General features: G+C 44.1%; 1 protein-coding gene across 1 annotated transcript in view; it reads left to right on the top strand.

Moving 5' to 3' along the window:
* mast3b (microtubule associated serine/threonine kinase 3b) overlaps positions 1–24,297 on the top strand; it is a 224,362-nt gene extending 200,065 nt beyond the window's left edge. Inside the window, exons 23-26 of the mRNA XM_041204551.1 lie at positions 10,617–10,739; positions 17,612–17,748; positions 21,621–21,802; positions 22,062–24,297. Coding sequence (XP_041060485.1) covers positions 10,617–10,739; positions 17,612–17,748; positions 21,621–21,802; positions 22,062–23,479 — 1,860 coding nt within the window. The 3' untranslated portion in view covers positions 23,480–24,297. The remainder of the gene's footprint in view (positions 1–10,616; positions 10,740–17,611; positions 17,749–21,620; positions 21,803–22,061) is intronic.
* Positions 24,298–26,971: the final 2,674 nt, after the last annotated feature.

Below are 26,971 nucleotides of genomic sequence, written 5' to 3'. Positions count from 1 at the left end.
AGAGATGAAACCTAAGAATACACCAATCGTCAAAACTAGATGTAACAAAGATAACAAAAAGACAAAACTAAAGGCTCTGTATCTGAAAGCACATGGCAGGGGAGGCGATGGTATAGTGGTATTCTTGTTGGTAATGCTCTGCGGATGCAGGTTCGAATCCCACCATGACAGATATTGAAATTTGAATTCAATAAAATCTGGAATTAAAAGTCTAATGATGACCATGATGATGCCGTTTGTTGTAGAAACCCACCTGGTTCACTAATATCCTTTAGGGAAGGAAATCTGTCATCCTTACCTGATGGCCTACATGTGACTCTAGACCCACAGCAATGTGGTTAAAAAAATTAGGAATGGGCAATAAATGCTGGCCTAGCCAGCAATGCCCACATCCCATAAATGAATAAAAAAAAGATGATAGCATACATTGAAGTAAATAAATATGACCTGATAGCAATTATGGAGTCGTGGCTGCAGGACGACAAGGATTGGATCCTGATTATTGAGGGGTATACGATATTCAAGAAGAATAGGAAACTGGGTAAAGGTGGAGGGGTAGCACTGTTGATCAAGGATGGCATTGGTGCAATTGTTAGAGATAACCTTGGTTCAGGAGAACAGGATGTAGAAGTCACTAGTGGGAGTGGTCTACAGACCCCCTAACAGTAGCCACAATGCAGGGCAAAGGGTGCTTGTCATAAAGGGACAGTAATTTTAATCTACATATAAACTGGAAAAGTGAGACTGGCAATTGTAGCCTGGGTAAGGGGTTCATAGAAACATTTTGAGAGAGTTTTTTAGAGCAGCATGTTCTAGTTATATTAGACTCGGTCTATTGTAATGTGACAGGGTTAATTAATGACCTCAGGTTTTTTTTAATTAATTTACGGGACGTGGGTGTTGCTGGCTGGGCCAGCAGTTATTTCTCATCACTAATTGCCCTTGAGAAGGTGGTGGTGAGCTGCCTTCATGAACTGCTGCAGTCCCTGTGGTGTAGGTACGCCCACAGTGCTGTTAGGGAGTTCCAGGTGGTGGTGTTCCCATCTATCTTCTGCCCTTGTCCTTCTAGATGGTAGTGGTTGTGGGTTTAGAAAGTGCTGCCTAAGGAGCCTTGGTAAGTCCCTGCAATACATCTTGTAGATGGTACATTCTGCTGCCACTGTGCATTGGTGATAGAAAGAGTGAATGTTTGTGGAAGGCACCCTAAGTAGCAGCGATCATAATATGATTGAATTTCACGTCCAGTTTGAAAGAGAGAAAGGTGGGTCTAAGATTAGTATTTTAAACTTAAATAAGGGCAATTAAGTGGGGATGAAAGCTGAGCTAGCTGAAGTGAACTGGAATACTAGGCTAGGGAATAGATCAATAGAGAAACAGTGGCAAACATTTAAGGGGATATTTCAGAATACTCAATATTCCTATTATAAAGAAAAATTCTAAGGGGAGGATCCACGTCTGTGATTAACTAAAGACGTTAAGGAAAGCATCAAACGTGAGAAAAAAGCGCAAAGATGAGTGGCAGGACAGATGATTGATCAGAATATAAAGAACGGCAGAGAATGACTAAAAGGGTAATCAGGAGAAAGAACTTAGAGTACAAGAGGAAGCTAGCTAGAAATGTAAAAACGGAGAGGCGATGGTGGTTTGTTATTGCCACTGGACTAGTAATCCAGAGACCCAGGGTAATGCTCTGGGGATCGGGGTTTGAATCCCACCACAGCAGATGGTGAATTCAATAAAAACCTGGAATTAAAAGTCTGGTGATGACCATGAAACTATTGTCGATTGTTGTAAAAACCCACCTGGTTCACTAATGTCGTTTAGGGAAGGAAATCTGTCATCCTTACCCAGTCTGGCCTACGCACAGCAATGTGGTTGAGCCATAAAAAAAAAGTGCCCTCTGAAAAAGTACAATTAGGGATGGGCAATAAATGCTGGCCTAGCTAGTGACGCCCATGAACTAATAAAAAAAGGAAGGTAGTGGGATATCTACTTGCTCTGTATGAGCCCCCATTCCACCTGCAAATATGCTGGTTGTTGGGGGTTGGCTGTAAAATATCCCCCCATTCCCCCACCGCCCCATAGTCTGGCCTCGGGTGTGGGGACATGATATGATCCAAAAGAATAGGATAATTTTCTGACTTTGAGCTGCCAGAGAGAACTTTCCCATTTAGGAGCACATATTGGAAATTCAGAATCACATTGCACAGAAATTGCAAGTCACATGAATAAATATTCTGATGTGAGGGAATATGGTAACATTTTTATACATGTTACCATTTAATAACAAACAGCACATTTAATGTGTAAAACCTCTAGATTATTAAACAGAGAACGTGATAATAAACAGCAGTCGGAATCAGGGACCTGCTGGAAAATTTGGTTGGAAATGTAGGGTTCAGTAGTCAGCTTTCGAGGTACAGAGAGAAGGTGAGAGGCTTACAGACAGTGCTGCTTTGGGCTGCATTAGAGTGCTTCATCTGGAGTTTGTGAGAGAGGGACTTTTAAGGGTTAATTACTATTTATAGTAATCTTTCCTTAATTTAACAACTAACTAAAAGTTGCTCTTTCGGTTGGGAGAAGGTCAGTTTTAGTCCAGCTTTAAAACAGGGTTTATACAGGCTCTATTTGCAGCCGCAGCTAGTTAATTAACTGGCTTAAACAGGTTTTCGGAAGCTAGATACAGACAGCATAAAGGCAAGCTATCTACAGTGCTGCTTTTGTCTGCACTGGAGTGCTGCTTTGGGTTGCATTAGTGTGCTTCAGTTGGAGCTGATGAGAGAGGAGGTTCACTGAAGAGGGAAGGAGGTGATCCTTTCATTTTCTACCTTTCCTCAGTCAGAAGAGCAGCGGCCTTGGTAAGTAGGACCTGGTAAGTATTTCTTCTATCCTTAATATTCCCTAAACTAGAGGAAATAAAAGTAAAGGGTGTAATTTAAGAGTAAGTCATGGCAAGGCAGCTCAGCCAAGTGGAATGCTCCTCCTGTACGTTGTGAGAAATCAGGAACACTTCCAGTGCCTGGAGTGACCATGTGTGGAGGAAATGTCTCCAGTTGCAGCTACTCAAAATCTGCATTTCGGAGCTGGAGCTGTGGCTGGAGTCACTGTGGAGCATCAGCAAGGATGAGATTTTTGTGGATAGCACATACAGTGAGATGGTCACGCTACAGGTACACGCTACATAGTAAAAGCTCTAGACCGATAGTGCAGGAGTCTCCTGTGTCCATCTCCCTCACCAACAGATTTTCCGTTTTGGATACTGCTGGGGGAGATGGTTTCTCAGGGGAATGCAGCAAGAGCCACATCTGTGGTATCATGAGAGTCTCAGCAGCAGAAGGTGGGGAGGTTGGTGGTGGAGAAAAGAGTGGGAGAGCAATAGTGACAGGGGATTCTATCATAAGGGGAACAGATAGATGTTTCTGCAGCCACAGACATGACACCAGGATGGCATGTTGCCTCTCTGGTACTAGGGTCAAGGATGTCACTGAGGGGCTGCAGGACATTCTGATGGATTAGGGTAAACAGCCAATGGTCATAGTTCATATCGGTACCAATGACATAGATAAAAAGAGGGATGAGGTCCTGAAAGCAGAATATAGGGAGCAAAAGCAAAAGTGGAAGGCAGAGGAAACAAGGGCGAGCAGCAAATAAGGCCATAGTACAAAAATGTGTAAAAATGTTAAAAAGGCAAGTCTAAAGGCACTCTATCTGAATGCACAGAGCATTTGCAATAAGGCAGAATATAGGAAATAAATCAAAAAGCAGGACCTCAAAGGTAGTAATCTCAGGATTATTCCCAGTGCCATGAGCCAGCGAGATCAGGAATAGGAGAATAGACCAGATGAATGCGTGGCTGGAGAGATGATGTAGGAGGGAGGGATTTAGATTCCTGAGGCATTGAGACTGATTCTGGGGAAGGTGGGACCTGTACGAGCTGGACAGGTTGCACTCCAGTAGGACTGGGACCAATATCCTCACAGGGATATTTGCTAGTATTTAAACTAGATTGGCAGGGGGATGGCAACCTGAGCGAGGAGACACAAGAGAGGGAAACAAAGATAGGAACGAAAGGCAGAAAAGTAGAAAGCAAAAGTGGAAGGCAGAGGAAACAAAGGCGATCAGCAAATAGGGCCATAGTACAAAAACAAAGTGTAAAAATTTTAAAAAGACAAGTCTAAAGGCACTCTATCTGAATGCACAGAGCATTCGCAATAAGGCAGATGAATTAATAACATATAGGTATAAACCTGTACAAAATGATTGCGATTACAGAGACATGGCTGCAGGGTGACCTGGGCTGGGAACTGTTTATCCAAGGGTACTCGATATTTAGGAAGGACAGGCAAAAAGGGAAAGGCGATGGTGTGGCGTTGTTAGTTAAGGATGAAATCAGTGTGATAGAGAAGATATTGGCTCAGAAAATCTAGATGCAGAATCAGTCTGGGTATGGCTAAGAAGCAACAAAGGGTGGAAAAACATTAGTAGGAGCTGTCTATGGGCCTCCAAACTGTAGTGATAAGTTAGTGGACGGCATTAAACAGGAAATCAGAGATGCATGTAACAAGGGTGCCACAGGTGTTATGGATGACTTTGATCTACATATAAACTAGGCAAACCAAATTAGCAATAATTCTGTGGCAGATGAATTCCTGGAGTGCGTGTGAGATGGTTTTTTAGACCAGTATGTTGAGGAACTGACCACGGAACAGGCTATCCTAGATTTGGTATTGTGCAAAAAGAAAGGTTTAATATATATTATTGTGTGGGGTCCTTTAGGGAACAGTGACCATAACATGATAGAATTCTTCATTAGGATAGAAAGTGAAGTAGTCCAATCCGAATCTGGGGTCCTAAATCTTAACAAAGGAAACTACAAAGGTATGAGGCGTAAGTTGGCTAAGATAGATTAGGGATCTTCATTAAAAGGCACGATGGTGGATTCGCAATGGCGAATATTTAAAGACCGAGTATATGCATTGCAACAATTATACATTCCTTTCTGGTGCAAAATCATAATAGGAAAAGCGGCCCAACCATGACTAACAAAAGCAATTAAGGATAGAATTAGATCCAAAGAAAGGTCATATAGAGTTGTTAGAAAAGTAGCAAGCCTGAGGATTGTGAGCAGTTTAGAATTCAGCAAAGGAGGACCAAGAGATTGAGTAAGAGGGGAAAAATAGAATATGAGAATAAACTTGCAAGGAGCTTAAAAGCAAACTGTAAAAGCTTCTATAAGTATGCAAAAAGAAAGGTCCCTTACAGAATGAAACAGGAGAACTTATAATAGAGAATGAGGAAAAGGCACAGCAATTGAACAACTACTTGAGTTCTGTTTTCACGGAGGAAGACACAATTAACTTCCCAAAAATACTAGGGGAAAAATTTTCCCCCTGTTGGGGGGAATATGCAGGAGTGGGCACAGGCAGGCACGCCTCCAATCGGCGCCCCCAATTGGGGACACATCACCATTTTACGCAGGCGGGCCAATTAAGGCACGCCCAGCGCGACGTTCGCCAGGAAGCATTATGCGCCCCCTGTGCAGGCGGCGGGGGGGGAACCTCCTCAGCCGGGAGTGCGCTCTTTCGTGCATAAGTGCTGCCTCAGAGAGATCGGCTCCAAATTTAAAAATGTTAAACAAATGATAGCAAAATTTCCCTGACATGTCTCCTCATGTGACACTGTCACATGAGTTGGGACATGTCCATCACTTGCACTGAAACCTTTATTAAATATTTTAAAACCCTCATGAAACCTCACCCCGCCCGTGGATGAGGTTTCATGCTTTTTCTGAAGCCCGCCAGGGCTCCCAGCCTGCTCGCCAACCTTAAGGTCGGACGGGCAGGTCCATTAATTATGTCAATTAGTTTTTAAATGGCCTCAATAGGCCGCTGACAGGTCAGCAGGCACACAGCTGATTTGGCTGCACCCTTGCCAACCTGAAAATGAAAATGACGTGGGCTGACGTCGGGAATTCCACCCAACATCACTCCGCGTCATTTTACATGTCGGCGAGCGGGCCCCGCCCCCGCTCGCCGACCAGAAGATCCCTAGGGAACCAAGGGTCTAGTGAGAAGGAGGAATTGAAGGAAATTAGTATCACTAAAACAATAGTGCTGGAGAAATTAATGGGACTAAAAGCCGATAAATCCCCAGGGCTCAATAATCTACATCCCAGGGCACTAAAAAAGGTGGCCATGGAACTAGTGGATGCACCTACCCTGTCAATCCCCCTAAGAATCTTATATGTTTCAACAAGGTCACCTCTCATTCTTCTAAACTCCAGTGAGTACATGCCCAACCAACTGAACCTCTCCTCATAAGAAAATCCCTCCATACCTGGGGTCAACCTCGTGAACCTTCTCTGGACTGCCTCCAATGCCAGCATATTTTTCCTTAGATAAAAGGATCAATATTGTTCACAGTATTCTAGGTGTGGTCTAACTAGTGTCTTGTATAGTTTTAGGAAGACTTCCCTATTTTTATACTCCTGGTATTAGTTTTGTAAACCTCCTCCGAACTGCTTCTAATGCATTTACATCCTTCCTTAAATAAAGGGACAAATTCCGTGCACAGTGCTCCAGATGTAGTTTTATCAGTGCCCTGTACAACTGAAGCATAACTTCCCAATTTTTATATTCAATTCCTCTTACAATTAACGATTAGCTTTTATAATTACTTGCTGGACCTGCATATTAGCTTTTTGTGATTCATGCACTAGGACATCCAGATCTATCTGCATCTCAGAGCTCTACAATCTCTCACCATTTAAATAGTATGCTTCTTTTTTATTCTTCCTGCCAAAATGGACAATTTCACAGTTGCCCACATTGTACTGCATTTTCCAAATCTTTGCCCACCTCACTTAAATTATCTGTGTCATTTTGCAGCCTCCTTATGTCCTCTTCACAACTTACTTTCTGACCTACCTTTGTATCATTAGCAGATTTAGCAACTATACCTTTATTCCCTTCATCCAAATCATTTATATAAATTGTAAAAAGTTGAGGGCCCAGCACTGATGACTGTGGCACACCACTCGTTACATTCTGCCAACCAGAAAAGGACCCATTTATGGCTACTCTGTGCTTCCTATTAGCTAGCCAATCTTCTATCCATTCCCACATGTCACCTCTTACACCATGAACTTTTAATTTCCACAATAACCTTCGATGTGGCAATTTATCAAATGCCTTTTGGAAATCTAAATACAGTACATCCATCAGTTCCCTTTATCCACAGCACATGTGACTCCTTCAAAGAAGTCCAATAAATTGATTAAACATAATTTCCCTTTCATAAAACCATGTTGACTCAGCCTGATTGCCTTGAATTTTCTAAGTGCCCTGCCATAACATCTTTAAGAATAGTTTCTAACATTTTCCCTATGTCAGATGTTAAGCTAACTGACTGTAGTTTCCTGCTTTATGTCTCCCTCCCTTTTTGAATAAAGGAGTTAAATTTGCTATTTTCCAATCCAATGGCACCTTTCCCAAATCCAGGGAATTTTGGAAAAATAAAACCAACGCTTCAACTATTTCACTAATCACTTTCTTTAAGATCCTAGGATGAAACCCACCAAAACCCAAGGATTTGTCAGCCCACAGCTCCAACAATTTGCTCAGTACCACTTCCCTGGTGATTATAATTTTCCTGAGTTCCTCCCTCCCTTACAGTTCCTGATTTACAGCTATTTCTGGGATGTTACTTGTATCCTCTGTAGTGAAGACTAAAGCAAAATATCTGTTCAATTCATCTACCATCTCTTTATTTTCCATTATTAATTCTCTTTTGATAGGACCAACGCTCACTTTGCTACCTCGTTTTCTTAGTAGAAACTCTTACTATCCATAATTATATGACTAGCTAGCTTTGACTTGTACAATAATTTTTCCCTTTTTAGTAATTTTTTTTCACCCTTTGCTGTTCTTTATGTTCTGTCCAATCTTCTGACCTGCCACCCATCTTTGAGCAATTATATGCTTTTTCTTTAAGTTTGACGCTGTCTTTAACTTATTTACTTAACCACGGATGGTGGGTCCTCCCCTTGGAATTTCTCTTTCTTGCTGGAATGTATCTATTCTGTGTATTCTGAAATATCCCTTTAAATGTCTGCTACTGCATCTCGATTGACTGATGCCTTAACCTCATTTTCCAATTCACTTTAGCTAGCTCTACTTCCATTCCCACATATTTGCCGTTTTATAATTTTAAGATACTAGTCTCAGACCCAATCTTCTCTCTCTCAATCTGAATGTAAAGTTCAATCATACTATGATCGCTGCTACCCAGGGGGGCCTTCACTATGATGTTATCAATTAATCCTATATCATTCCACAATAGCAGGTCTAGTATAGCCTGCTCTCTGATTGGCTCCTGTTCTAAGAAACTACCCCAAAGACATACCATGAACTCCTCACCTAGGCCACCTTTGCCCATCTGATTTTTCCAGTGCCCCATGATTATCACCATATCTTTCTGACAAGCTCCTATTATCTCTTCCTTTATACTCTGTCATCCCATTTAGTTACAATTACAACATAAACAGGAGACGCTGAGAAGGAAAAGAGAGGCTTTTAGCAGGTACAAGGGAAGCAAATCAGCTTACTGGAGGCATTAGTGGTGTACAGCAAGTGCAGGGTGGAGCTTAAGAAAGCAATTAGGAAAGCAAAGAGGGGATATGAGAAAGCTCTGGCTGGTAAAAGTAAGGAAAATCCCAAGATATTCTATAAGTATATCAATGGGAAGAGGATAACCAGGGAAAGAGTGGGGCCCATTAGGGACCAAGGGGCAATCTATGGGTGGAGCCAGAGGACATCGTTAGAGTGTTGAACAAATACTTCACATCCGTCTTCAGCCAAGAGAATGAAGATGAAGGTATGGAACTCAGGGAGAGAGACTGCAAGGTTTTTGAGCAAATTTATATAGGGAGTGACAAGGTATTGGAGGTGTTGGCAGGCTTAAAAGTGGACAAGTCTCCAGGTTTGGATGATTTGTGTCCCAGACTGCTGAGGGAGGCAAGGGAGGAGATCGCAGGGGCTCTGACCCAAATTTTTAATTCCTCTCTGGCCATGGGGGAGGTGCCAGAGGACTGAAGAACACCTAATATGGTTCCGCTAGTTAAGAAGGGTTGTAGAGATAAGCCAGGGAGCTACAGACCAGTGAGTCTCACATCAGTGGTAGGGAAACTTTTGGAGAAAATTCTGAAGGAGAGAATCTTTCTCACTTGGAGAGGCAAAGTTTGATCAGGGATAGTCAGCATGGCTTTGTCAGATGGAGGTCATGCCTAACAGATTTGATTGAATTTTTTGAGGAGGTGACCAGGTGTGTAGATGAGGGTAGTGTAGTTGATGTAGTTTATATGGATTTCAGCAAAGCCTTTGACAAGGTCCCACATGGGAGACTTATAAAAACGGCAAATGCACATAGGATACAGGGTAATTTGATAAGTTGGATTCAAAATTGGCTTAGTTGTAAGAGACAGAGGGTGATGACTGAAGGCTGCTTTGGTGACTGGGAGCCAGTGTCCAGTGGTGCGCCACAGGGATCTGTGCTGGGTCCCCTATTATTCGTGATTTATATAAATGACATAGATGACTATGCGGGGGGGTAGGATTAGTAAGTTTGCGGATGACACAAAGATTGGCCGGGTGGTTAACAGTGAGGTTGAGTGTCTTGGGCGACAGGAAGATATAGACGGGATGGTCATATGGGCAGATAAGTGGCAGATGGAATTTAACCCTGAAAAGTGTGAGGTGATACACTTTGGAAGGAGTAATCTGACAAGGAAGTATTCAATGAATGACATGATACTAGGAAGTTCTGAGGAACAAAGGGAACTTGGCATGTGTTTCCATAGATCTCTGAAGGCAGAGGGGCATATTAGTGGGGTGGTGAAAAAGGCATATGGGACACTTGCCTTTATCAATCGAGGCATAGATTACAAAAGTAGGGAGGTCACGTTGGAGTTGTACAGAACCTTGGTGAGGCCACAGCTGGAGTACTGTGTGCAGTTCTGGTCTCCACATTATAGGAAGGATGTGATTGCACTGGAGGAGGTGCAGAGGAGATTCACCAGGATGTTGCCTGGGATGAAACGTTTAAGTTATGAAGTGAGACTGGATAGACTTGTGTTGTTTTCATTGGAGCAGAGAAGATTGAGGGGCGACCTGATTGAGGTGTACAAGATTATGAGAGGCATGGACAGGGTGGATAGGGAGCAGCTGTCCCCTTAGTTGAAGGGTCAGTCACAAGGGGACACAAGTTCAAGGTGAGGGGCAGGACGTTTAGGGGGAATGTGAGGAAAAACCTTTTTACCCAGAGGGTGGTGATGGTCTGGAATGGGCTGCCTGGGAGGGTGGTGGAGGTGGGTTGCCTCACATCCTTTAAAAAGTACCTGGATGAGTATTTGGCATATCATAACATTCAAGGCTATGGGCCATGTGCTGTTGAATGGGATTAGGTAAGTAGGTCAGGTGTTTCTCATGTGTCGGTGCAGACTCGATGGGCCAAATGGCCTCTTCTGCACTGTGTGATTCTGTAATAAAGTGTAGAAACCACTAGTAAATGTTCATACCTTTCCAGTTTGTTATCAAACCCTTGTTTTTGCTTTGTTGCAGAGTGTAGAAGAAGGAAGTCCAGCTCACGAGGCAGGATTGGGTGCTGGTGATCTCATCACACATATCAATGGTGAATCAGTACTGGGACTTGTTCACACAGATGTGGTGGAGCTCCTCCTGAAGGTATTTACTGTCATCTTTCTCAATGGTGTGAGTTTATTGTGATTCACGGAATAGGAAGTGCAACCAATGTCCCACAAGGTCTATCCCATCCTCACCTTTAATCTCACAATGTTCATCCCTCCACATTCCATATTGCATTCGTCTATTCCTTTCTCATTCCATTTTTAAAATTATTTTATGGAATGTGGGCTTCACTGGCTAGGCCAACATTTCTTGCCCATTCCTGATTGTCCTCGAGAAGGTGCTGGTGAGCTGCCTTCTTGAACTGCTGCAGTCCATGTGGTGTAGATACACCCATAGTGCTGTTAGGGAGGGAGGGTGCCATACAAAAGGCTAAAGGCAAGATAGGGGCTAATGGAGTTGGGGGCAATATACTAGCATGGATAGAGGACTGAGGACTAAAAGACAGGAAGTGGACATAAGTGGGGCATTTTCAAGTTGGCAGGCTGTAATTAATGGAGTGCCACATGGATCAGTGCTGGGACCTCAGCTGTTTACAATCTATATTAATGATTTAGACAAAGAGACAGAGAGTACTGTTTCTAAGTTTGCTGACAATACAAAACTAGGTGGGAAGGTAAGCAGTGGGGAGGAAACCAAGAGGCTGTGAAGACATATAAACAGGGTAAGTGAGTGGGAACAAAATGGCAGACGGAGTACAATGTGGGGAAATGTGTAGTTATTCACTTTGATCATAAGAATAGAAAAGCAGAATTTTTTTTTAAAGTGTGAAACTTGTAAATGTTGATGTTCAGGGAGACTTATACAAGGAGCTCAGAAAGTCAGCATATAGGTACAGCAAGCAATTAGGAAGGCAAATTGTAAGTTGGCCTTTATTCCACGGGGGTTGCAGTACAAGAATAATGAAACTTTGCTGCAGTTGTACAGAGTTTTGATGAGACTGCCTCTGACATACTAGGCAGCATCGACCCAGATTTGCGCTAAATGTGGTAGCAGGTGTGAAAAACGACATTTCAGCCATCAGCCACACTGGCGGGTTTTTGCACAATTTGTCCACTTCATGCTTCATTAATTATGCAGCCACAGGAAACATACCCTCTCGCTGGCGGGCAGCCTCTGAATAGCCCGCCACACCATTACCTCACCGTTTCCTCACTCCGGGTGCCATATCTAAACTGCAGCCGCGCACACAGTTCTCAATGCTTGCAGCCCAGGACTGCTCCAGTGAAGACACGGCCCTGAAAGCCAAGAGTTCAGTGACCCATCACTGGTCAGCCTTTTGGAGGCCTGCTTTAATGTCCTCTACCCCGCTCTGGCCGAAGGAGGTCCAGCAATCTCACCACTCCGGCTTGGGAGGCGGTGGCAGTGGTGGTCAGTGCCAATGCTGCACAAGAGGTTGGCCATCCAGTGCAGAAAGAGGATGAATGATCTCATCTGTACCACCAGGGTAAGACAACCATCTCATCACTCTAAACTCACCTACTCACAAGCCCATCACACATTCACTGGCATCTCACTCACTGCCAGCTCAAGGGGCATCACCACTCACTCTCTCGCACACACCCTCACATATCCATCTGGCCTCATCTCCTCTGGAGACTGCCTCCTCAGCCCTCACTGTCTTGGGGCCACTTTCACAGATCAACATGTGCCCCCACACACACTCTGGGATACCCCCCTTCCCCAGTACAGCCCTCACTCTGCATTCCCTTCCCTTGCCTGAGGCCACTTCTCCCCCTTCCCCAAGCAAGCCCTAGCCCTGCAGCCGTTGAAAAGCCACTCCCACCTTATGGCTAGTCTGGTAGGTAAAGACCTGCCTGTGAGCCCCCCCTAAAAGCAATGTGGTGCTGCCTGTGAAGCCTGGGTCTGATGACCATGAGTGGTGAGTGCTGCCCGGAGCCCGGTAAGCAAACAAACCTCGAAGTCCCGAGAGAAGTGCAGCCCGGCAGGTGCATGTCGTTTTTGTACATTTGTGAAACACACTGACGTGCCCGGATGCTCCAGCGTGGAGAGAGTATTCTGGTGAGCAGGGCTTTTAATGAGATGCTAAAGTATTGAAATTAGGCTCCTGATATGTGGCCACGCGGCCTGCCATTGAAGAGTGGCGTGGACAATCACAAACTGGCTTCACAACGGCGTAAAAATGATTTTTGGCCTTCTCACCATACTGTCCACTCACGTCCGCCATAACACCCACCACCAATGGGATGATTCCACCCACTGTGTGTACTTTTGGTCTCCATTTTTAAGGAAGGATACACTTGCATTGGAGAGAGTACACTAGATCCCTGGGATGAGTGTTGCCCCACAATGAGAGGCTGAGTAAATTGGGTCTATATTCTCAGAGTTTAAAAGGAGAGATGAGCTAACTGAGGCAATACAAGATTCTGAAGGGGCTTGACAGGGTAGACACTGAGAGATTGTTTTCCCCTGGCTGGAGAATCTAAAACACGATGGCTCAGTTTCAGGATAAGGAGCCGATCATTTAGGACTGAGATGAGGAGAAGGTTCTTCACTCAAAGGATTGTGAATTTTTGGAATTCTATACCCCAGAGGGTTTGAATGCTCCTTTGTTGACTACATTTAAAGCTGGGATAGACAGATTTTTGTTCTTTCAGAGAATCATGGTATATGGGAAGCTGGTGGGAAAATGGAGTTGAAGCCCAAGATCAGCCATGATCATATTAAATGGTAAAGCAGGCTCGACGGGCAGTGGGGTCTACTCCTCATATCTCTTGTCTTCTTGACTTCCAGGATTTTGACTCAGTGACAGTGAAAGAACATTGTTGTAGTTCCATGTTATTTAACTGTCCACTATCATTCATGACTGGATGTGACAGGCTTGTGGAACTTTGATCTAATCTGTTGGTTGTGGAATTACTAAATTCTGTCGTTTGCATTGTTTAAGAAGCATATAGTCCTAGTGTTGTAGCTTTATCAAGTTGGCATCTCATTTTTAGCTGCTGCATCTGGCATGTGTTCCTACACTCGTCATTAAACCAGATTGATCCCCTGGCTTGATGGTAATGTTAGAGTGCAGGATATGCCAGGTCATGAGGTTACTAATTGTGCTTGAATACAGTTCTACTGCTGCTTATGGCCCACAGTGCCTCACGTTCAGATTTGAGCTGCATACTGCAGTATAATAGAGTACATTAGACTAAGTTTAATAAAGGGTTAACTATAATAGTTTGTGATGTCATAGAAGGGACTGACATTCACTGAGGTGATGTGATACTCTTGGACAGTCTAAAGTGAAAGGCAAAGGAAAGCAAGCTTGATCAGAAGCTTGTAACAGAGTGTTCTCCAGAATCTGTAAATATTTTAAAATAAATGTTAGTGTTCACATAGCTAGCAGTCTTCAGAGATCATTGAAACTATTCCAGCCCAACGACGCTGTAATTTATGGTGGCAAGCAGTAAAAAGATGGTGATAGAAAAATCTCGACCTCGACCAGAGAGTTTTGATAAAGTCGCAGGTCTAAATCAGGCTGAAGTGTGGTCAAAGTGGGTCAAAAGATTTGCTCAATTTCACACTGCATCAGGTTTTGCAGCAAAGCCAGACTGTGAGCCGGTCAGTGCACTGTTGTATGCAATGGATGACTGTGACGAGATCGGTGAGGGTGAAGCTACTTATGCCGAAATTATTGATGCATTGGAGACATATTTCAATCTCAACAAGAACACCATTGTGGAACATGCATAGTTCAGTAAATTTACCCAGAGACAGGGGAAAGCACCAACATTTATTAATGATTTATACTGATTAGCACTGTGAGTATGGTGATCTGAAAGCGGAACTAATTCACGACAGAATAGTTGTTGGAGTAGTGAATGATGTATTATCGGATCATTTGCAGCCTCAAGATGACTTGACACTGGTGAAGGCAACTAATTCAATTCAGTCGACTAGTTGAGATCAGGAGGCAATCAGTAGTTAGGGGAGAGAGAGAGAGAGGAACAGCTTAAATCCCAAAGTAACAGATACAGTTGAATTTGTCAAACATATAAAAGGGAAAATAGAGAGAAGGAGACATGTGCAACAAAAAAGCAATTAGTGGCAGCAAATTAGCTGTTGCTGGTGCAGCAGAGAAAGGCACAGTTGTAGGAATTGTCCTGCCAAAGACGTACAATGCCATTGGTGTAAAAGGATGGGGCATTTTCAGGCAGTGTCCTTCAGTAGAAAAATCAGGTAGAAGTCTCAAAAAGAGACAGTTTTAAAAGGAAACCCAGCCCATGAAGTTGGAGATTCACAAGACATTGAGATATCCTTCTTAGGAGAGATTAAAGAAGAAAGTGAAAGCTATTGGAGTGCAGAGATCCTGGTCAAAGATCACAGGACCCACTTTAAATTAGTTACTGGAGCAGCAGTTTCAATTCCTTCAGACATTGAACCCCAGTTAAACAGGAAAGTTCTTCAGCCATCCTGCAAAAAGCTACATGGACCAGGAGGAACAGGGCTGAAAGTTCTGGGAGAATTAACAGCTACTTTATAGTAAAGAGAGAAAGTAATTACTGAAGTACTGTACGTAAAAGCGAAAGTGCGCTCTTTCATGTATGCGAACCTGTGGCTAGTGCAACCTCAGGGAGATCACTTCCACTTTGAAGAATATTAAAAATATTTTTTTTTAAATTCCCTAACATGTCCCCGTCATGTGACAATGTCACATGAGATGGGACATGTTCATAATTTACACTATAACTTTATTAAAATTTTTAAAACACTGCATGAAACCTCATCCCATCACTGGATGAGGCTTCATGTTTTCTCTATTTGCAGCAGGGACTCCTGGCCTCCCTGCCAACCTTAAGGTTGGATGGGCAGGTCCTTTAATTGTTTAAATGATCCTGTCAATGGCCTCAATTGGCCATTGGTCGGTTGGTGGGCGCACACCCCTGCCTCCCTGAAAATGTAAATGTGGCGGGATGACGTGGGGGTTCTGCCTGACATCATCCTGCATCATTTTCCACGTTGACGAGCAAGCCCTGCCCCCTGCTCACCCAAGGCAAAATTCTGCCCCATATCTCTATTCCTTCACTGTCTTTGGGTCAAAATCCTGGAATTCCCTTGCCCACAGCACTGTGGGTGCATCAACACTAAATGGACTGCACCAGTTCAAGAAGGCAGCTCAGCATTACCTTCTCAAGGGCAATTAGGGATGAATTACAAATGCTGATCTAGCCACGTCCCATGAAAGACTAAAAAAAAAGCATAATTATTCCAGGTCTCTGAATTACTAGCCCAGTAACATAACCACTAAGTTCCTGTTCTACAGGTCTACCCCTTCCCCATTCTGTAATCCAAGATGTCCGTCTCTTTTTTCCTTCCCTACTGTTTCTGTGTCTGATGCCCTGTCCAACGCTCTGTTTTGCTGATGACTTTCTTGCTGTTCTAATGTTGTGATCTTTCCTTTGGATTCAATTCCTTTAGCTGCAGTATGCTGGAAACTCCTTAAACTGGAACTATAAAAAGAGGGAGTCCTGACCCAGCCTGTTTATTATTTTCATAGGACGAGTGCACATGAAAGTTGTTATTGGGAGTCAAGGGATAGTGGGGGGTGGGGGGGTTGGTAGTCAGAGGCTGATGGGAGTCGGGGAGTTGGGGGGGCTAGTCGTGGGGTGGGGGTGTAGTTGAGTGATGAGGAGGTGGTTGACGGGGTGGGAGTGTAGTTGTGGGCTGGGGGTGTGGAGCGCTAGTCAGGGACTGGTGGAAGTCAGAGGTCGGGGGAGCAGTTGGGAGGAGGGGGGTAGTTGGGGGATGAGGGTGTAGCCAGTGGCTAGGAGGAGTCGGGGGATGGAGAGGTAGTTTGAGGATGGGGGGCATTTGGGAGGTGTGGGGGTATGTTGGTGGCGTCATTTTGGGGCTGGGCATGATCAGGGGGTGGGGGAAGTAGTTGGGGTGGGTTAGTAGAAGGGTGGTGAGGCCGGGATGGGTCAGGTGTTTGGGGGAGTGAGTTGGGTGGTCTGGGGAGTAATCAGAGGGTGAGGGAAGTCGGGGTCTGGGGGGAATAGGGAGGTCTGGACGTCAGGGTGGGATTGGATGGTCAGAGTAGTTGGGTTGGGTGGTTGTGGAAGTGAGGTAGGTGGTCGGGGATCATCGAGGGCTTGGGGGTAGTTGGAAGGTGGAAGGTCATGGGGCTTGGTGGTGTGGGCCGATGGAGGGTAGCCAGGGTTCAGAGGTGACGGGGTAGTTGGGTGCTTGGGGGTGAGGTGTAAATCAGGAGTGTGGGGTTTGTTGGATGGTTGGGGGGATATTTGCAGGATCGTCAGGGCAGGGGGGCGTTGGGGGCAATTGGGGGGATTGAGGTGTAATTGGGGTTGGGGCGGTGGCCAGGAGGTGAGGCTGTTGTCGGGGCTGGGGGGAGGGTCGGGTAGTTGGGTGGGTGGGGGCATAGTCGGGGTGGAGGGAGCTGGGAAGCTGCGGGGGTGGGAGGGGCGGTTGATGAGGGCTGGATATAGTTGGGGTGGCGGGACTGGGGGTGGGTAGGGTAGTTGGGGGGTGGCGGTTGGGAGTGTGGGGCTCAGTAGTATAGTTACCCAGGGATAAGAAGTGGTTTTGATCCTTCTAACTATTCCTAGGTAACTATTCTGCAGTGAGAGTTGGAACCATCCAAAGTCTCTGATTTAAATCAGATGGTTCCCAGTGCAGGGTAATTGCCCAACCAAAGTTGAAACTTCCCATGCAGTTCCCATGCAGTCCTTGCATGGGGAATTCCGGGGGCCCCCAGCACATCATCTGGGGTAACTCCAGTGTAAGGCTCCCGGAGATTGGAAGATCTAGGCCAATGTTTCCATTTTCCATCTTGTAAACTGAGTTGGGTTGCAAAGCCTTGCTTCAGGAGACTTTAAACATGATGATGTTCCTCCTGCTACACACAGTTATTAACGATGTATGTCTTCCTTCTCACACAGAGTGGAAATAAGGTAGTGGTGTGCTCCACCCCACTGGAGAACACTTCAATAAAGATTGGTCCTGCCAGGAAGATGAGCTTCAAGGACAAGATGGCGCGATGCAGTAAAAAAAGTCGAAAGAAGGATAGCCAGGAAAGGTCAGTTTCACTCAGTGCATGATTTCTAAGGATACAGCCACACACAAAATTCATCTTCTTATCTTCCTGGGCAGGCAGGGATAGATCAATGACAGCCAGCAAGTCATGTCTAATAAATTTAATCACGTCATTTGAGGAAATAACAGATTACGTTGATAAAGGAATTATTGTGAATGTTATTAGAACAGATTTACAAGACATTTGATAAGGTCCCACCTTAGGAGGGAGGTTTGTACCAAAATTAAGGCATTGCATAAGAAAGGGAATTAGGTTAGTTAATGGACAGAAAACAGATTAGTGGTTGATTGATGTCGTTTGGACTGGATGGATATTTCTTTTTCTCAACAGTTTGGAGTTTGGTATGAGGCACTTTATGAAATTTGCACAGTTAACTGGAGAGGACTGTAACCAACTTCAGAAATAGGTTGCTCTGAAGAAGTCACATGGAGTTGAAACGCTAACTTTGTTTCTTTCCCCACAGATGCTGCCAGACTCGTTGAGTTTTTCCAACATTTTCTGTTTTTATTTCAGAAAGAATCAGGTTTGTGGATGGGACAGTAGATGTCACATGATATTGGAGATAGAAAAGAGGAGGCGATAGATTGAGGGAGCAAGAATGAAGAGAGGGAATTTATACTAAATATTAAAGCTTTAAAGAGAGTAGAGGGGCAGAATGATTGGAGAATTCAGAAACATAAAACTTGAAAACTGAGAGGACAATTTGATACGGCTTATGGAAAAACTTATGAGAAAGATTGAATTAATAGAAGCAATCTATGGTGAAGTGGTAATGTTAACTCTTTATATGCCAATTGCAGTGAAAATATTTTGCCCAGTTTTAGATGACTTTCTTTGCACCATGTGCCAAAATGCAGAAGAAATTAACTAAAATAATCCCAGGATGTGAGGCTTGGATTATGATAGAAAATAGGACTCTTTTAAAAAGAGAGCATGTAATAGAGGTGTTTAAAATTTAAGGGTTTTATTAAGGTAAATCGAGAAAAATTATTTCTGATGCTGGATTAATTGGTCACCAGAGCACTTAAATCTTAAAATCATTATCAAAGTGAGAAAGGGAGAGATTGAGGGAATGTTTTTACCTCATGGATAGTTGAGGTCAAGAATGCCCAGGCAGAAGCACTGCTTGAAGCAGAAAGTGAAATAGCTTTTAAAAGAGATTTGTATAAACATTTATGAAAAAGAAAAGAATATAAAAGGTCTCATGAAAATGTAAGAGATTAAAACAAAGTAAGTAACTCTTTCAGAGAAGCGATATAAGCACAATGGACTGAATGGTCATTCCCAGTGATGAACTGTTTCTAGAAACAACAACTTCAAACTTCCTTAAATGCTACTTATCACTTGTATCGTGAGTAGGAGGAAAAACACTTTACTCTTTTGTACTAAAAGTGACTGAGGTTCTCCAGATGTAGCATCTGTTCAATGAGATATTAGTTACCACAGGCAGCAGGATGAGGTATGAAATTCCTCACATTCTTGAGGTTGCAATCTCAGTTGTGTCATCAATAATTGGCTAGCAGTCAATACCAGGCCCTATGTCAGAGTGAATGCTCATTACTGAACATCAGTGTCGCACCAGCTGAATGGATTTATGATGGTGACTCTGTTACTGGTCGCCATTGTCACATGGTCTTGTTAGTTCCAGATAATCTCTGTTTCCATGTGTTGTCCAAGACTGCTGGCATTATTTTCTGCTAATTGGCAGATTCCCCTCCACTCTATGTTCTGATCCCCTAACCTGATTAAGCACTCAGAGTGTCAAATCTTTTACGTGAATTGCACAGCTGTGCTATGTTAGTTTTTGAAACTGCTGTCATTCTTAAATGATTTTTTCTCTGGGTGACTGTAGTGTGACCACCTTTACTGCCCCCCTGAGTGGCCATGAGAGGTGACATTGATCTTTCTTCTTCAGCCCATGTGGTGTATGTATACCCACAGTGCTGTCAGGGAAGGAGTTCTAGGATTTTGATTCAGTGACAGTGAAGAAACTTGGAGGTGATGGTGTTCTTGCAACATTGCTGCCCTTGTCCATCTTTATGGTCAAGCATTCGTGCAGTAGCACTAATGATGTGGCTTCTGGTCCATGGTGATTTTCAAAAAAATGTACTCAGCAGGTGAGTGGGGATATTTGAGTGGAAATGACAGCAAGTATGTTGACACTTCAAAATGTTGTGATCTTAGGCCAGAGCCCCAGGTTTTTGGTGAGACCTGATTAGGGACCAATAACGTTTTGTTTAAAGTACACAAAGTTTGAGATTCAAGACTTACTAAGTGAAGAAAGCCACAAGATTCCACAGGCTTTGAACAATAAATAAATAAACTTTCCTATACAAGGTCAGAAAAGTAAAACAATTTACAATTTCTATCTTATACTCTAACATTCAAGGTAGGTATGAGGTACATGTGAATAAACAAGCCAACTGCGGTAAAACACAACACACTGCACAATAAATGGCAGATGCGACCAAGACAGAGTCCATGGATTGCTCAACAACCCAGCCAGACATCAGTAACATTGTGATTCAACCAATCTCACTGAAACTCCATCTCTCTCACATGAGGCTCCAGTCTTCACCTCCGAAGATCTATCCTGGGAATTCTCTCCAAAAGTCATTCCAATTCAGATGGCATCAACAACGCTCCACCTCACAGAGTTTCAATCTTGTCTCCTGAGATACCATTCCCCTGGATTCCCCAGTATACACTCAAACACCAACTCCCAAGCACAATTTCAGCTCTTGGCCATGCCAAGCAGAACACTAATGCTCCAAAGCGGTAACTTTGTCCCTATGGCCTGCAGCATGGAGTCACCAACCTTCAGCTGCTTTCTTCACTTAAAGCCGTATCCCTTTTCCTGTTTGGAGCATGTTTCTCTGCTCCTCTCTCTTTTTAACTGAACTGTCCCTGTCCACTCTCTGGGACTCTTCTTTTGGGACCCCACCTCTCCCAGCTATCTCTTTCCCTCTGGAACCTCTCCCTGTCCCCTGCCTGGGACACTTGACTACTCGATGGTGCTTCACTCCCAGTCACCTGACCTGGGTTTTCACACCATTTCCTTATGCACAGGTGCACTGGGCTAAAAAAAAGTAAATATGCCAATCTGCACATGTACAGCTCACTTCCGATCTATGTGTGTGCAACTCACTTCCAGCCTGCATATGTGCAGCTCACTCCCAGCCTGTGCATGTGCAGTTCACTCCCGGTCTGCACATGTGCAGCTCACTCCCGGTCTGCGCACGTGCAGCTCATGCCCAGCCTGCGCATGTGCAGCTCACTCCCAGTCTGCGCATGTGCAGCTCACTCCCGGTCTGCGCACGTGCAGCTCATGCCCAGTCTGCGCACATGCAGCTCATGCCTGGTCTGTGCATGTGCAAAAACTCCGAGGCCCTTCTGGATTTGAAGCTCCCGACCTCCGCTATCAACGTTAAGGTAAGTATAGTGTTCATATCAAAAGCATGAGGTGATGTTCCTTGAACATTGCATTCTAAAATATTTGTTCAAAGCCTTGATGTTGGATTAAATCACTAACATACATTCAAAACCATGCAAGAATAAGGTATGGAAAATGTGAATGAAATTGCAGAAATGTTTTATGGAGGGCAGTGACATTACCAGGATGTTATGCACTTCTCTGTTTTAAATCAGGTTCTTCACCAAACCATAAAGTCGCATTAATATTTATAACACACAGAAGAAACAATTGATGGCAGTTCTACACAGCACCCAGTGCTACGTTTACATCATCAATCTTCTACTGTGTTCACTGAGTTTGCAGGAATGGTCTGTGCCTTGATTTTGCCCTTACATCTGAGGAAAGTGAATTAACCAAATTTTACTTTTGCTGTTAACAGGAAGAGATCACATTTCAAAAAGCTTTCCAAACAGACACTGGCGTTACACACAAGTAAAAGCTTCTCATCTGCCCTGCATCATTCCCTTTTATCCAGTGAAAGTGTTCCAGGGTCACCCACTCAGAGCCTGTCCCCAGGATCAACAACTCCCTGTCAAAATCCTGCTGCCGAGCCCCAGTCAGGTGAGAAGCAGTTTGTTTTGTGCTTGCTGTACTTGTCTTATATTGGTTTGTGGAGCAAACAGGGTCATATTTTTATACTGGTTAAATGCATATTTCTTTCTCTTTTTCTATCCCTGGATTGTAAATAATTCAATTTTGTTGCTGAGCTGGCTTGACATCAGTAGAGATAGAGTTGCTGTTTGAATTTTAGGTTAAAAAAACAGACACAGAGAGAGTTTTGTAAAGATCATGAGTGAAACTAACTCTCTCTTTCTTATAGGGTCCAACTCACCTCAGAGCACCTCCCCTGGACCCAGTGTTCCAAGTTCACCAGCCGGAAACATCAGACCCTGCACTCTCCATGGATTGGGCCCTAAACCCAATAACCAGCGTTACAAAACTGGACGTCGGAAATCTATCAACAGCATCCCACCCTCCCCTCTGGCATGCACATCATCACCAACACCCCAAGTGCCCTCACCACACCGCTCTCCATCTCCTTTATCATGCTATTCAAAGAATATCCAGTCATACCCTGGCAAGATGCTGTCACCTCCAACCACAGTTAGACATTCAATTCAAGCTCGCACTGGAGATTCACCACGATCGCCACTGCTAAAACGTGTGCAGTCAGCAGAGAAACTGTCAGCTGCATACCTTGCAGATAAGAAACAGTGTGGCTCAGGAAAACGTGGGGAAATATCTCCAGGTGAAGGAATAAATGAAACGCAGAAAGAATGTCAAAGTCTGGGTGAGGCGGGTGAGATCCAAACTTTACCAGACAAGCAGGATTCAGGAGAGAATGTGTGCTATGTTCATGTTGGAACTCCGAAGCTAAGAGAGTGGTCAGCTGAGAGACATGAGAGAGACCAAGACATGGTCATAATGAAAAAGCTAAATTGGTCAGAACGGCGTGATTCATTTAAAAAACAAGAAGCAGTACAGGAAGTGAGCATTGATGAAGCTGATGTGACACTGGCTGCAGGTGAGTGGGAAAGAACAAGGACAGAGGGAGGGAGTGGAGAGCGAGGGGGAGCATATAGAATCGAGGAGAAATGTCCTGATTATAAAGCAGCATGGGTAAAGGGAGAGTTTGACTGTGACTCAACACCTGAAGCAGCTGCAGAGGATTCCAATCTTAAAGAGCCCGACAGCTGGATATCAGTGCCACAAATTGAAGTTCATAAATCAGAGATGGAAAATCAGAAAGCGGGAGCTGTGCAATGGGAATGTCAGGTGACCAATCCCATTCAAGGCTTGTGTCAAGACTCTTTTGGACACTTGTCAACAGGAGGGGCAGAAAGCAACAATTTAAGGAAACAGTGGGCACCAATTCCGAGGCCTAAAGGAGAAGCACTGCAGGCTGAAGAGGAAACGATGGTCACACTGTCTGGTGAGTCATTGAGTGCTGTACGTTGCCCACATCAGTTAGATTTACTGCACCATCAGGTAAAATCTCAAAGCTCCTTGGGAATTGATGAAAGTCTAACACAAATTGGGTTCACATTAGGCACCTGTGAGCCTGAACATCACAGAAAAGATTCACTGACACACAGGAGAGAGAATGTGGCATGCATAGACACTAAACTGCAAGGCCAGTCTGAAAAACAGGAAGCAGACAAGGACAACACAATCACTTCAAATTCTCCAGGCAGAAGATCAACAAGAAATCGCAAGAAAGGAAGAGTTAAAGACTGAGGTCCGCAATTACCAGTCCGGAACAAATGGAAAACATTCAAGTCAATGTGGATTAAATTGTGTCGTTGGAGGGTTTGGAGGCACAGTGAAGGAAGGGGTGCCATAATTTGTTTTTCAAAACACCTTTTATGTCAGTGCAGTTTAGTAATACAGGAAATTACATTTACCTGGAAAACTGCTAAATGCTGCAGACCTAGTAATGGAAAGGACGCATCAGAACAGGCTGCGAGTCACAGCCACCAATGTATTTGTACCACCACGAGACATTTTGAAATCCAGCAGGTTTATACAAGGTTTAATAGCAGTGTTTAATATGTCACTGTACAGAACTATTGAATGTGTCTGCAACCAAGGATGCAGCATTGTGAGAACTACAAAAGTCATCCCAATTCTCATAAACAAAAGCTAAATTCTTCAGCATATACCCTTTGAAAAAGCAGCTTGATAATTCAGCTCAGAAATTGCCTCCAGTTGTGTAAAGTGATCACTTAAACTCCATGTTCACTTGTTGGTAAAGTGAAGTGGCAGTTTGGGGCCAACCCTTTGTGTCTGGTCACCTATGAAACTCATTGAAAATTAGAAAATAAAACAGACAGCAGCTGGGAGAGTTTTCAATCTCAGTTAAAGATTCACTTGCATTTTGACCTTGTTACTAACTTGGGAAGTGAAATATTAGTGGTTGATATCTATTGTCATTTAGGAGCTTTACTCTGTATCTAACTCCAATGTGTATCTGTCCTGGGAGTGTTTGATGGGGACAGTATAGAGGGAGCTTTACTCTGTATCTAACCCCGTGCTGTACCTGCCCTGGGAGTGTTTGATGGGACAGTGTGGATGCAGCTTTACTCTGTATCTAACCCCATGCTGTACCTGGCCTGGGAGTGTTTGATGGGGACAGTGTAGAGGGAGCTTTACTCTGTATCTAACCCCGTGCTGTACCTGCCCTGGGAGTGTTTGATGGGACAGTGTGGATGCAGCTTTACTCTGTATCTAACCCCGTGCTGTACCTGGCCTGGGAGTGTTTGATGGGGACAGTATAGAGGGAGCTTTACTCTGTATCTAACCCCGTGCTGTACCTGCCCTGGGAGTGTTTGATGGGACAGTGTGGATGCAGCTTTACTCTGTATCTAACCCCGTGCTGTACCTGGCCTGGGAGTGTTTGATGGGGACAGTATAGAGGGAGCTTTACTCTGTATCTAACCCCGTGCTGTACCTGCCCTGGAAGTGTTTGATGGGACAGTGTGGATGCAGCTTTACTCTGTATCTAACCCCGTGCTGTACCTGGCCTGGGAGTGTTTGATGGAATTAATTAAAGATGCCTTGCCATAAATGCACCATTTCTTAAATAGATCTGCCAAGCAATGGTGCCCAAATCAGCTTGTCCTTCACCTTCGCACTCAGTTCTTCAGACCAATTTATCGCCATCTTATTCTGGGGCCTTGCTGTAATGGAACCAAAAGATGTCTATAAATGAACTCCAGAGCATTTGTTTTGTCTGTTACGCTATGTAAATGTTACAGTTTGGGTTGGTCAGTGCTACCTCTTAGGTTTGTACTTTCTTCCAAATGCGTGACACCTAATGTCAGACCTTGAACGCAATTTCCTTGTGGAATGAATAAGTATGTTGGCTTATTGTGCACTGTTAGAGCTATATGTCCAGGCTAACTATTGCCCATTTTAATCTTCCTTCTATGCACACTGTGCCTAGTGGGGGTCTCTTAAATTGTCATTCCTTTGAGTCACCGCAGAAAGCCTACACTTATTGCCCAGTCAGTAGCACCCAGATTGGCACCAAATCACTGTTTTTGCCCAGTGTTAATTCAGGAGCTGAGTAACTTGCAGCTAATGTGGAGAATTAGCCAAAGCAGTGAGCTGGTAAAGACTCATGATTGGCATTAAAACCAATAATGTCTGAGTTGACAGGCTACAACTTTCCCAAAACAAAACTTTGATAATCACACTATTAACCTCCAAATATGCCAGAGAGCAATTTCTAGGTTTATACCCCAAATAATTCTAGAATCAATATGAAACACTGAATTTATCAAAGTTTATTGAAAATTCCTATCTTGTCAGTGGTCTGGTCCAAAATCCTGAATCTGGAGATACAAAATCATTGTCAATAAGAGAAAAGAATTTCTTCTAATTCTGATCCTGTAACTTAAGTTGTTCCTTGTGTTTGACCAGGTGCAGTGGTTATGCTTTGAACTGTGACACAGATAGATTCAGTGAACAATGGAATGTAATTCTAACAGAAGTGGCAGTGTATTTGTGTATTTTGTCATTGGTCTAATATTCAACCTTTTTTTTACTTTCCATGTGTTGGATTTTGTCTAATTGTCTCTCTGTTACAGCTTTTAATAAAGGACTTTGCCAATTATTAACATCACTTGCTTCTTTATGAAAAGTGCAGTAAGTAGAAATGTCATCTGAATGGAAGCTCTCCGACTCCACCCCAATCTTCACTCATTTCCCTGAGAGCAGACTGTTTTTCAACATCTTGGTGGGTGTGGCCTGAGAGATGCAGATTCTTAAACTGAGAGACAAAAAAAATCTTGCTGAAAGCATTGAGTTCAGAACTGGTATACTGATGCCTTTCACTGTTATCTTTTTTATCATTTAATCTCTCCTGTGTCCACACAATAACAGACTTTCCCTTTGTTGTAGTCTTGTCCCAACCTCCTTCCTCCTCCACTCACTTCTGTCACATTCCTAACTTTTCCCAGTTTTGAAGAAAGATCATCGACCTTAAATATTGGTCTGCATCTTGGGGAGAGTGGGCTGCATCTTCCAGTCGGTGTTGGGGTGGAAGTGAGAGTGATTTCCGCTCGGGAGGGCTGGGCAGCTGGCCACATGTGATCTTAGGCTGTTCAGCTCATTACACATCCCATCCGCGAGGAGCACAGAGAATCTTGCAGCAGGAGCGGGCAGGAAGCCGCTGTCCCCGCCATTACCTCATGGGGTCAAAGGTCCTGGTGTCATATTAAAAAGGCACATGGACAGCCATTCGCTTACCTGGCTGTTGTGCAAGATTCTGCACCAACCAGAATGTCCCAGAGAAGAAAATGTATGGCCCCACAGTTCATTGAAGCCTTGCTGCAGATCCCTCTCCAGGTTGTCCAGGGAAGGTGGGAGGTGCTGTTTCCCAGGGATGGCAACAGGTCACCCTGCTGTCTGACCACAGCAGCCTGGGCGGAGGTCGCACTGAAGGTTAGTGCCCTTGGGGCCCACAGGAGAACTGCCCAGCAGTGCAGGAAAAGGATGAACAAACTGCTGCGCTCCATGAGGGTCAGTGGTACTGTATCCTCACTGCAAGCTGACACTCATAAGGGCATCAGGCAGTGTAAGTATATGAGTGCACAGGGATGACAGACAGGACTTTGGGCTGTAGGGCTCAGCAGCAGATGGGACATATGGACTGAATGTGTGGCAGCCAGTTCCTGCTCTCAATGTTCTATCAGTTGCAGAACATCCTTCTTGTTAATCACTTAC

This window comes from Carcharodon carcharias, chromosome 14 (genome assembly GCF_017639515.1).
Source record: "Carcharodon carcharias isolate sCarCar2 chromosome 14, sCarCar2.pri, whole genome shotgun sequence".
Taxonomy (NCBI): Eukaryota; Metazoa; Chordata; class Chondrichthyes; order Lamniformes; family Lamnidae; genus Carcharodon; species Carcharodon carcharias.
The sequence above is the reverse complement of the archived record's forward strand: the minus strand, read 5'-3'. Positions and strand labels throughout refer to the sequence as shown.